At 38.9% G+C, this 13,358-nt stretch overlaps 1 protein-coding gene across 2 annotated transcripts in view; it reads right to left on the bottom strand.

The window, feature by feature from the left end:
* Positions 1 to 13,358, bottom strand: part of fras1 (Fraser extracellular matrix complex subunit 1) — a 139,243-nt gene that overhangs the window by 76,813 nt on the left and 49,072 nt on the right. For both annotated transcript variants that reach the window (XM_053674449.1, XM_053674450.1), the window contains exons 10-15: positions 12,522 to 12,611; positions 12,362 to 12,400; positions 11,987 to 12,134; positions 8,653 to 8,799; positions 7,515 to 7,649; positions 1,681 to 1,824 (exon numbers count right to left, since the gene is read on the bottom strand). In XM_053674449.1, coding sequence (XP_053530424.1) covers positions 1,681 to 1,824; positions 7,515 to 7,649; positions 8,653 to 8,799; positions 11,987 to 12,134; positions 12,362 to 12,400; positions 12,522 to 12,611 — 703 coding nt within the window. The remainder of the gene's footprint in view (positions 1 to 1,680; positions 1,825 to 7,514; positions 7,650 to 8,652; positions 8,800 to 11,986; positions 12,135 to 12,361; positions 12,401 to 12,521; positions 12,612 to 13,358) is intronic.

Genomic DNA, 13,358 nt, shown 5'->3' with positions numbered 1-13,358 from the left:
GTGATTGAAACTAAGCCCCCTGTGGAATTCTGAGCCACTAGCAATGCTAAACATCTGCCTGGGTGCTTAGTGACTGTCTGCATGTTTTGCTCTTTTTTGAAAAACCACCTCCTGTGAAAACAGGTTTCTTATGTTCATACTGAATTATTCAGTGACAAATAAAACCCCCCAAAAGTGATCAAATTTAACAACATGATTTAAAACTGAACTCTGCCTGGATGACAGACATTTAGCTACAGAACCTGTGTGCACACTAGATAGGTGTACACACTAGATAGGTGTGATATAACAAAAGCTCAGTTGTTATGGTATATTTGATCACATTGGCTAATTTGAAATATATGAAGTCTAATATGACAATATGACAATGTAAAGCAACACTCTGTTACTAAAATTCAAACTTTACCAGTGACAAATGCAAGTTAGTTATCTGGGGTGTTGGAGGGACATGATTACTTGATGAGTTTTTAAATGTCATACACTATTATACTCATAGATCTGTTGAACTCTCGATTCTGATTGGTCGGAAGATTAATTTTCAATGGCAGCAGCACAGACAGTAATGTCAGCTGAAAGCCAAATAACAGGTTTATATTAATGCATTCACTCTAATACAGACAGGTCCATAAGTATTTGGACAATGACACAATTTTCATAATTTTGCCTCTGCGCACCACCACAATGGATTCGAAATGAAACAATCAAGATGTGATTGGAGGGACTCTGCAAAAAAAATAATAACTAAATAAAAATGCCTGTAATTCTTAAATGGTTAACGCAATATTTGTTGACTGCTTCAGTTCCAATCCATTGTGGTGGTGTACAGAGGCAAAATTATGAAAACGGTGTCATTGTCCAAATACTTATGAACCTGTCTGTATGCTATCTTTTATAGTAGACTGTATGGTATCTTTTATCTTTTAGCACCAGCTCATTCACAGGGAACTGTTTGGAGGATGGTCCATATAAACAGATAAATAAATAATAATAATAAAAAAAATTGCTGCTATTGTGAAGTTTTCTGTGAGGAGAGGTTTATTTAGCATTTTTACAAGGAGTTTCCAATGTCAGTGGTACAGTCAGAGTTAAAGATGCGACTTTCTGTTCTTAGATACAGGAAAGTCTTCAGGATGGAGGGGTTTGGGATTTACCGCTAACATGACAAGCTGCTTTTTTTTTTTTATTAAGTCTTATTAACTTCAAGAGAGACAAAAAAGAGAGGATGGTGTAGGAATGACTGTTTACAGCTGCTGTAGCACAACTGATAACAAGAACGAAATAGTTTCACTGACATTCCACAACATTAGACACAGCTATAAACAATGGAAAAGTACAATGTGTCATTGTTTAACGAAATTTTTGAAAAAATTAGCATCGGCAAATTACTGTGCAATAAAAAACTTCGGAAAATAATCTGCTGAATATTGGGCCCCATCACACTCCTGATTGTTTTGCTATAACAGCAAATTTAAAATGATACATTCAGGGTACGCTAAGGGAAGGGGGGAAAAATGTTAATTTATAAATCTGTTACATTATGACTGTCTGCTACAGGAGATTAATGCATTTATTTAGCCAATGGTAAACGAGACAATAAAAACTGACTATGCTGAATTAATAATACCCATGTTGAGTCTGAAATCTGCACGATAATACGAGAACAATTATACAGTTGCTTACCATAACAGACGCCCTGACTGACATAGAAGCCCGGCCCACAGTCTGCCACACAATAGCCGTCCTTCAGCAGATGGGACGGGTCAGCGCATGACAGACAGTCCTGAGGGCCCGCCCCTTGGCATGAAGAACAGGAGTCATGGCAACCTGCAGAGGAAGAGGTCAGATATGCCATTGAGAATCCATTCAGGGATAAACTCTTGCTTGATAAGCCTTGGTGAGAGCTTTCAGCTGCGTGACTTAGACTACATGCCAATGCGAATTGGAACAAAAGATGACCTTTCTGTGAAACTCGGGCTTTATAAAACACACACGCCCACATACACACATACACACCCACGGCCCACTTACAGTACCTCCTGTTCACACGGTCCCCACTGAACCACACAGTGAGAAGTCTAGCTGATATAATAGAGAAAGCGCTGAATTAGCTGAATAGAAGCTAAATTAGCCCAGATTTTCCCTCGATAAGGTAGATGACCTACTGAGATCTAACCTTAAATTACCTCGCTCCTAGCAGCAGCTGTAATCAAAAGCTTAATTTTTTTTTTTTTCTGACTCAGTTTCTGCATTTTGAATTAGTTTCTATAAAAAGCTGGCACGTGAATGGATGAAAAAGGTAAAGCAGGATTCTCAAAGATATAGCTGGACATTTCTTGTAACACATTATAAAAATTCTAGTCAGTCCCTCCAGGATTTGGCGTTTTTGTGCTCATGGAAATTAGCGTGAAATCAAGCAAACTCGGAAGAGCGCAAAATTTTTCAAAAATACTGCAGGCTTTCCGCAGATTTGGGCCGAGACGTGTCTCGGGACGTCATCACAACGCGCATTCAGCCCTCTTCGATTCACGTGCGGCGAACATGAGGACAGCTAAAAGATCTAATTTGCCAACAAACATCACTGTGCAAAACAATTTCACAAATTTTTAAAAAAGCACCAGCAAAATCAAGCATTTTTGGTTGCAACAATAACAAAACAAAACAAAACCACTTCTAATACAGGGTAATCCTGTACGGACTGTATAGTGAGTAATTCATTAATGTAACCTGCTGACAAAACCAAAAGCTGGTAAATGTATTGGACGGTTTAGAAAGCGGGTCTTGTTGATGGTTCTTGTTATTTAAGGGGTACAATAACTACAAATAATAAAGACATACTGTATATTTGTGATGGTCCTGGAGCTTCCTGTTTCCAAATTGAGCAACTGTCACTTTATCTCCAGTCAGCGCCACACTATAAATACTTCGTTTGAATCTATGACAGACAATTTTTTTGTTTGTTTTTAAATCACCATTACAAGCTATTACATGAAAATAATACGTACTGTATATGGATGGCTTGTTAACACCTCGAAATAGCTTTTCAGATTCTTTTTTTTTCTCCGCACTTCCTTCCTTCCTCCATTTAAACCTGAGAGCCGATATAAGATTTCTCATTCCTACAACAACTATGAGAGCATTGCGCCTGGGAGTCATGTTTCATTGTAGATTGTTTGTACACTTCCTGGCATCAGAAAGACCGAGCAATTTGTTTTATGTTTAAAGCCTCGTGTCACCAGCTACACTGTGAGCCCTGGAAAAAGAAAACCCAAAACTAGCGTGCCATAAAATATAACAGCGCTGACAGACTGAATAAATATGGTGTCACAGATGCACGTCGGAGAGAGTTATTGGCTACTGGAGCTCTCTTATAATAATTAAACCTGTGTAAGTGTATATTTATCTGACCCACCTGAGTGACTACTTAAAAAACACAGATGCAAAATATTTTTTGCATAATGTTCCTAAAACTATATTTACACTGGATACCCAGTGTTAGCAGAGACTGTCTAAAAATAACAATAATAATAACATAATAATAACACACATATACATTACAAAGCTCTATTTGTCAATGGTGAACATGTGATTAAATTCTATTCCTGTCTGTGTTCAGACTGTAGAAGATAAAGAATACAAAATTGTATTTAATCTTTACTCTCTATTATAGGAAACATTCAAATACATTTTTTACAATGACATTTATTGCAAGAAGTTATTTCCACGTGCAATGTATGTTCTCAAATGTGCTTTTTTAATATTATTTTTTGGTATAACAAGCATAAAAGTTTAAAAAAGTATAAAAAATTATAATAATAAAAAATTAAGTATAAAACGATCCTTTTAACAAGTCTGGTTTAAACAGGTACAGCATTTTCCACAACAAAATACACTTGCTGCTGCTGTTACTATCAAATCATATATCATGATCTATATGAAAATGTTTGTAGGCCAAAAAACTGCCCAATTACTAATGATACAGCTGTGTATAAATGTTGATACTGCTCCACACTGTTAGCACAACCCTGACTAATCTGTTTTTAACAAAACAGATGGCTTCCTAATCCTGTAAATCCTCCAGGATGTGCCTTCACATATGTGCATACTCCACTTCAGTCAGATGATCATTCACCTTCCATTAAAAACTAAAATATCATATTAATATCATTCCCCATCCTCAAATCCCATACACACTTCTACATCTGCAGCTCTGGTCCATCCTGATGCTCTCTACTTCTGCTTGGAGTTTCTGCCCTAAAGATTCCCAAAAATAATTCCATGCCCAAGACTCATCCTGGCTTCAGTGGATTTGTGTAAAGCTGCTTAGTGACAATAGAAATACAACTGAATACAACTTATAGAAATACAACCGAATTGAATTAAATGCTACTATAAAGTATATTTGTTTCCCATCAGTTAATATTCAGCCATACTGTATTAAACCCACTAAAATGCTCCCTCCGAGCCGGAGATTCCATCTGCATTCCCTCTATATATTTAGGACAAATCCAATTTCTAGTCTGAGTTCAATACAGAGTGGAATGGAACAGTGACACGAGCTGCTGTAATTGCTTTGGACAGTCCAGTGCTCCTGTCACACCCCAGTTAGCACGATCGCTATCGCACAGTCCCTTCAGAATTGAAATGCCTATGGACAGCTAGCTTGTCAGGGCTGGGATTGCTTCTATTTGGGTCTCTTAAGAACTCATGGTGGTTCCACACCTCCTAATATTCTAACAAAATATTAGCTTAATGTTTGCTTTGGTTTCCAATAGTTATGACACATTAGGGTTTAAAATGGAAGAGCATAAGCAGTGATTAACGTCTTTGCGATCCAATCCTTATGTCTCATTTTGAACATCATGCTTTGATGATTCATTTTACCCAAGTAAATTTCATTGAATCAAATTTAAAATAAAAATGAAAATTTTATAAGCATGGTAAAATCCCAATTAATGCATCAAATTCACTGAAAAGTAAAGTCCAATCAACTCTAGACAAAAACTGATGCTTGATCGCGTACGACATGTACATTTTAATCAGAATTTCATCAACTGAATTTGAAATGTGTTGCTGCACTGCTGAAACCTTACATCCAAATTCATTTTCATTTAAATCAACTTGTGAATTTTAATGTGCAAGATTAATTAAAGACAAATTTCAAGATCAAAGCACGAAATTCTGATATACAAACATCTCAGTGGCAAAAAAAAATGTAATGATAATGGTAATGAGTCTTTATTGGTCACATATACATTACAGCACAGGGAATCGTTTTTCTTCACATTCAGTGCATCCCGAAAGTATTCACAGCGCTTCATTTTTCCCACATTTTGTTATGATACAGCCTTATTCCAAAATGGATTCAATTCATTATTTTCCTCAAAATTCTACAAACAATTCCCCATAATGACAACATAAAAGAAGTTTGTTTGAAATCTTTGCAAATTTATTAAAAAAAAAAAAAAAAAAGCACATGTACATAAGTATTCACAGCCTTTGCCATGACACTCAAAATTGAGCTCAGGTGCATCCTGTTTCCACTGATCATCCTTGAGATGTTTCTACAACTTGACTGGAGTCCACCTGTGGTAAATTCAGTTGATTGGACATGATTTGGAAGGGCACACACCTGTCTATATAAGGTCCCACAGTTAACAATGCATGTCAGAGCACAAACCAAGCCATGAAGTCCAAGGAATTGTCTGTAGACCTCCGAGACAGGATTGTATCGAGGCACAGATCTGGGGAAGGGTACAGAAACATTTCTGCAGCACTGAAGGTCCCAATGAGCACAGTGGCCTCCATCATCCGTAAATGGAAGAAATCTGGAACCAGCAGGACTCTTCCTAGAGCTGGCGATCGGGGGAGAAGGGCCTTAGTCAGGGAGGTAACCAGAAACCCGATGGTCACTCTAACAGAGCTCCAGCGTGTCTCTGTGGAGAGAGCAGAGCCTTCCAGAAGAACAACCATCTCTGCAGCACTCCATCAATCAAGCCTGAATGGTAGAGTTTCCAGATGGAAGCCACGCCTCAGTAAAAGGCACATGACAACCTGCCTATAGTTTGCCAAAAGGATTGAACAAAGATTGAACTCTCTGGCCTGAATGGCAAGCGTCATGTCTGGAGGAAACCAGGCACCTGTCATCATCTGGTCAATACCATCCCTACAGTGAAGCATGGTGGTGGCACCATCATGCTGTGGGGATGTTTTTCAGCGGCAGGAACTGGGAGACTAGTCAGGATAGAGGGAAAGATGAATGCAGCAATGTACAGACACATCCTTGATGAAAACCTGCTCCAGAGCACTCTGGACCTCAGACTGGGGTGAAGGTTCATCGACAACGACCCTAAGCACACAGCCAAGATAACAAAGGAGTGGCTACAGAACAACTCTGTGAATGTCCTTGAGTGGCCCAGCCAGAGCCCAGACTTGAACCCGATTGAACATCTCTGGAGAGATCTGAAAATGACTGTGCACCAACACTCCCCATCCAACCTGATGGAGCCTGAGAGGTTCTGCAAAGAAGAATGGGAGAAACTGCCCAAAAATAAGTGTGCCAAGCTTGTAGCATCATACTCAAAAAGACTTGAGGCTATAATTGGTGCCAAAGGTGCTTCAACAAAGTATTGAGCAAAGGCTGTGAATACTTATGTACATGTGGTTTTTTGTTTTTTATTTTTAATAAATTTGCAAAGATTTCAAACAAACTTCTTTCATGGTGTCATTATGGGGTATAGTTTGTAGAATTTTGAGGAAACTAATGAATTAATCCATTTTGGAATAAGGCTGTAACATAACAAAATGTGGGAAAAGTGAAGCCCTGTGAATACTTTCTGGATGCACTGTACCCCAGCATGCCAGGAGGTTGGGGTCAGAGTGCAGGGTCAGCCATGATACAGCGTCCCCTGGAGCAGACAGCGTTAAGGGCCTTGCTTGGCAGTGCTGGAGCTTGAACCCCCGACCTTCTGATCAGTCACCCAGAGCCTTAACCACCAAGCCACCACTGCCCATTCCAAATATCATTCCACACATCATTACACAAGGCATATTTTCCTGTAAACATTTAAGTGAAGCACTTCCCAAAAATGATTTAAAATACCACTGTAAAGCTTCTGAGCGTCTGAGCATCGTCTGAGGTCTCAGCATCGGTCAGAAAAGAAAAAGTGGTATTGTGTCATCTCTCGGCTGAGTGCAGATATCTTGAATATCTGAAAACTGATCTATTGGGTCTGAATTTGTGAACACGTCAAGAACGCATTTAAAAGGGTGACTTTCAAAATATAAATCTCTGAACGTTGAGACAAAATTAATTCATACTTTGAAATAAATCCTGTCTTGGCATATCTGAGATTAATAGCTTTTAATAGCTCTAAACTCAACGGTGCCTAAACGTCATTATTAAGAATTCAATGGCTTTTATTTTCACAAGCACGGCTTTTTCATAGTCATCTAGGGAAAGAACGCACTGTACGTGTTGTTTCATATGTGTGGGTGGAAGACGGAGGAGCACTCACTCAGGCACTGTGTGTGGTCCTGGTATAGTCCCGTCTTGCAGGCGGCCACACACTGCCTACCGCTGAGCAGAAACGACCCACCACATGCTGTACATTCAAAGCTGCTCTCACAGGTGACACAGGATGGCTGGCAGGCTGAGAGAGAGGGAGACAGAGAGAGAGAGAGAGAGAGATAGAGAGAGAGAGAGAGGGCAGGAGACAATAAATTATGGCATAACACAATTGGAGACTACACAGGAGGTTTAAACGTGTGTGTGTCAGAAAAAAAGATAAAGAGTGTGAGTCACCAAATATATTCATGACAGATTGAGACAGTATTAAACCTGCTGTGACAGCCTAATTAGCATTTCATTTTTTTCCATTTTTATTCTACACTGAAACTCAAGCCACAGGAGGCACAGCAGTGAAGCAGAGGACAGGACAGGAGTTGTATTGAACTGAACTGAGTGATGACGCCAAAAGCACAAGGTCATTCTCGGGGCGCATTAGCTGCCTGTCAAGTGATGTTGGATCCCACCTCTGACCTCAGGATGAAAGGGGATATTTTCCCGAAGAGAAGGAACACGTTCTGACCTGTTCGTTTCGAGTCACGCTCACGTACATGCTCCTTTTACCTCAGAAGGGAAAATTATACTGCTTATCAGTCTGACTATGTAGGCTCAGGGTGTGTTAATGTGTGTGTGTTAAACATGTGCATTTGTCTGGCATATATAAAACACACCCATTTAAAACACATGACCCAGGCCTCCCGAGCGAAGACTTCAGAAAGAGGTTGCATTAACACCTTTATCTTGCATGGATAGCTTTATGGCAGAGAAACAGCTATTTGGCGCCAAGCATTTATGGGATTTTAAATACTTCAGTAAGCACTAAGATGAGCACCAGAGATGTGTCTGTGTGAGAGAAAGAGAGGGCGAGCTGAAACACAAAAGGCCAAAAGGGAGACAAAAAGAGAAGACAACAAAGATGAGCCTATGAATCTTCACTGCCGAAAATTCTTTAACTGACCAGCACCAGAGAGAGGGGAAAAAATAGAAACGAACATGTAAATGAGATGCAAATGAGAGACAGACGTATAAAACAATTCAGAAGGCTAGAAAGCTATGAAAAGTTCTAGAAAAGAAACACTGAAAGGTACCTGCACAGACTTGGCCATTAGGGAAAAAACCGTGAGGACAAACGTGCACACAGCGTCCTTTCCAGAGAAAAGCTCCAGGGTCTTTACAGCTATTACACTGATCCGGCGTAGTGGAGCATGTCAAACAGTCTGGATGACACTGGACCGCTGACCACACACACACACACACACACACACACACAAACAGCACATTAAAAAAGTAGTACCAAATCAAGGTGACCGGAGATTATAACAGGTGCCGATAAACTCAAAATGGTTTTTAAACCTGAGCACAGAAAATCTTCGGATATTAAAGGTGCAGTCTGTACGTTAGTACACATGCTATAAAGCTTACAGTATTTGCATTAATGATTGCTAAAAACAGTGATTATACCAACTAGAACGTGTATGTCCGAGATTACCAGTTGTTATGAACGGTTTAGACTTAGAAAATATAACGTACTGGATACAAAACAAAAATCGAACACAATCTGGCAACCGATTACTGATTATGTGAAGAATCTACCACTAGACCAGATAGCTGCTCCATATCTCAGTAAACTTATGTTTCTTCTAACTTATCGTCATCCATCTTGTCTCCTTTGTTTATCTATCTTTTTCCCCTTTTGTGTACTCTATCACATTCTACTAATAGAAAGCATTATTAGAAGTCTAGGAACACTTGTGAACATTACAGACTGGTTATTTAATGCTCATTACGATTTCCATTCATACAAATTTACAGCTTGTCAATGTTATGCAACATAGACTATCTGGCTAGCTTGTTTATTTCAAGCTTCTGTTTTAATTTTTCTGGTCCAGAAACTGGCTCCACCTCTCCCATTCCCTTGGTAATGGTAAATGGTAATACATGAAGGATGCACAGTTTATTATTTTTTTCACAAAGGAGTGGAGTCAGTTGGGGAAAGTGGGAGAGTTGCCAATGATTTCATTTCAGTTGCAATATAAAGCTCAGGAAATAGAGGGCTCGAATGATACAGACTGCTCCTTTAAACCGTTATTTTAAATACATATACATATATATACATATATACACATCCACATATATATATATATATATATATATATATATATATATATATATATATATATATACACACACACACACACACACACACACACAAACACGCGCTCACAGATATGTTGTTTAAAGGACTGATTACACAATGAATGAAGTTGGATTAATAGTTGGAAAAGCTGTCAATGATGAGGCACTCCTTATAGCTATGGTATAGTTAAAGGTGTAATCCAGCAACTGCTCGGATAACATTAATCATTGAGGCAACCACTGTTAAGACTTGATTTAATTGTCATAAAGTGAATAAAACCCACATGGATTTATGTACTATGGCTTGGTGGTTCAGTTGTTATGGTTCTATAGGAGTAACCTGAAAGGGTTTTTTTCAGACCCCTAATCCCTACCTCCTCAGGAATATGCTTGGATGGTCATGTTCTACTACATGATTAATTTATTTAGCACATAAAGATGAATAGCTAAAGAGAAAGAATATCTAAATAGACTAAAAAAACGATCTTTACTGATGTCTGAACTATTGTATATTTAACATGATGCTTAAAAAAAAAAGAAGCCTGAGCTGAAAAACTACAAATCACAATTATTTCATCTCCGCTATCGAATACCCTGCCAATTAATGACCAGGTAAATGTCTTACTGCAAACACACTTGGTCAATTTCTTCTTGGCACCACTTTCTTGTGAATAGTGGGACTGAGTGTGTGGGAAGGAAAGCAAGAAGACACTGAGTGTAATGATACTGACAGGTGGAACTGTAGTGAAGGGAACTGAATATCTGGCAAGGTGGGTGCATGTTCAACGGCAAACAGACGCTTACCAGCTGTTTGTGAAATAGTTATCAGGGCCTTAATAAGCTGACTCAATAGTGCAGGAGCAGAAGAAGTGCTGACTTGTACAATAATGCAGTTCTCGAACTCTTTTCATGACCCATTGTTAGATTCTTCAGGTCATTTCTTAGAAAACCCCTAATTTAAGAACTACACAGGAATTTATATAAAAGAAATACATAATTTTGATACCCACAAACCTATTAAAAACCATTCATGCATTTTCAGCACATGGCTTAAAGTGAAAAATCACCATATTGTAGATAAACAACAGACAAAACTTTTATGTTCGGAGTTTCGCCACAAAATCTTTGCGTAAGGTAAAATGTAATAGAGGTCCGCACCGGTGCACAGTCACATGCACTGAATTCATTAACCAGAATCCCAGCATGCTAGCAGGTGCTATCTATCAGACGCATGCTGCTCACTATCAAGTGTGATTAATTGGATGAACGCTGAATGCAAAGCGAGAAAAGGACTGTTTTCTCGAGGAACTCTGTTGGGAACTAGAAATCCAATTTTCTCCCCACAGTCAAGCACAAGATTCATTTGGTCTGTTGTTTTGGCTCTTGTTAGTTCTCAGAGGTGCATTAGCATCAAGTCGCACTTCAGTAAGCATGGAGAGATCTGTATATTCAGATAGCTGACTCCAAATAACACACAGCGTCTTTTGTTAACCCTTTATAATAACAAGGCTTTAATCAATAATAAATGAGTAATTATATAACAGGCCAATCATTTTAGCCTTTTTTTTAAACATTAATAAATACTACACTATGGATTACTAAACTTTCATTTAGTGGTGAACTTTCATTTCATTAATTGGTAAATATTATGAGTCATAGCCGTGTCATTTTTTACTTGTGACTTGTGTAATTTGAGATTTGAGTCGAGAGAGCAAAACTAGCCATTCTCTCTAGGTGGGAGGGCTGGCATACTCTCTCTCCGTTGTCAATCCGTTGACAAAATGTGTCACAGTATGAGCAACATTTGGCTGGTGTCATGTGTCTCCGAGGAAGTACATGTTAACCTTCTCCCACCCTGACTGGTATCTGTTGTACAGAAGTGGAAAGCTGGATAGTGGTAAGAATTCACAGGTGACCAAATTGGGGTAAAGATGGGGAAATATCCAGTCCAAACCTCCCAATAGTAGAGTACAAGAATAAGTATGAATAGCAGGTAACGGCGTGTCTATAAGCATTGAGCTGAGCGTGTGTGCATGTAGTCATGAGCAGAGCACAGCAGAAAGGGCCAAGCAAGTTATTATTGTTATTATTTCTGTTTTAGTGTTAACCACCATGTGTTGACTGATTCCAATTCCAATCAAATTACTAGGAATGAACTTGGCTCATTGGTATCCTGGGACTGTGAAAGGTTTCGTGAACTTGAATATGAGCTTGCATTCAGAAACGTAGATAATTTGATCATTTTTCTACACCATCTTCACACATATACGCAAACACACATCTCACCTGGGTGGCATTCGGGGCAGCACTGTCCCTGCTGAGGCATAGCAAGGGTGCCAACAGGACACGTCGGACAGGAGTGCTGGTAACAGGTCACATGACCATCCCGACACTGGCACTCCCGACATGGCCCATCACTCACACTCTCCAGATTCTGAAACACACACACACACACACACACACACACACACACACACATTTGAATATGTGAATCCTTTTAGTGATACATTTTGTGACAACTAAACAAATCCCATGCACATATGATGCCACCTTCATCTTCTGACATCACCAATGAAAGAAACTTCACAACTCTGACAAAATACCTCTAACACATTTGAACGTGTATGATGTACGATCATGGAGTTTTACAGCTCTACTTACAGCAAGACGTCTGAAACTCCTCACAGTGGATTTCTCATCCTGAAGAATTCAATAATGGTCAGAATTTTGGGTTATTTGCAATAATACACAGTATATATATATTATATAGCAAAGCACATAATATCTTATTACATTAGACACATTCGTTTTCATGCCATACCTCATTTCCCAGGTGCGTATAAACACAGGAACTGACTGATGGTTTACACTCTGGGCAGCATTTCCCAGTTAAATACACCAACTCTTCCCCCTGGTACACAGTAAAATGTGTTAATGTGTAAAAAAAAAAAAAAAAAAAAAAAAAAAAAAAAAAAAAAACCTGGCAAATAACTTTCCTTAAAGTGTTAGCAAACTCAAATCACACCAACAATGCCACATGCAATCTAGTTCTCAAACTTTTTTTTTTTTGCTAGTGTTGGTCATCTTCATCCATGAGAAAGGCAGCGTCAGCGTCAGTGTCTTCTATATGGCCTTGTTTGATTACCTCAGTGTTCATCATTTGAGAGAAACGAGATCTCATTAGAAATGGAAACTATATTATAATAGCTTTCTCCTCTCACTCTCACTCAAACACTGGCCAACTGGGAAGTGGATAATTTGTCATTAGAAGCGGTAGATAACGTATTAATAAGCCATCTTGGAACGCGATTTTATTTTCTATTTATTACATTTAGGTTTCTCCCAGTTGAGTAATTTACAAGGCTCAAGGTTGCTGGCCATATCCTAATTATACAGTCACACCATTAATCTGAAGAAGGGCAGTGTACCCAATGTCCTTCCATCCCTGATTACTGACACCTGCGTCCTATCAGTGGCTACAATCCTGGACTGTTTAAACAGTGCAACGCTGCAGACTTAATCTATAAACTCTTGCATCTACACTGTACTTCCATGCCACTCTAAACATCCCATCATTGTATAGTCCTAGACATATCTCATTCTTGTTTTGTGCAGTTTGTTACGTCTTGTTCTTGTATCATTTTCTTATCATGTCTAG

The sequence above is a fragment of the Ictalurus punctatus genome, chromosome 22, assembly GCF_001660625.3.
Source record: "Ictalurus punctatus breed USDA103 chromosome 22, Coco_2.0, whole genome shotgun sequence".
Lineage (NCBI taxonomy): Eukaryota > Metazoa > Chordata > Actinopteri > Siluriformes > Ictaluridae > Ictalurus > Ictalurus punctatus.
This window is presented reverse-complemented; position numbering and strand designations above follow the sequence as displayed.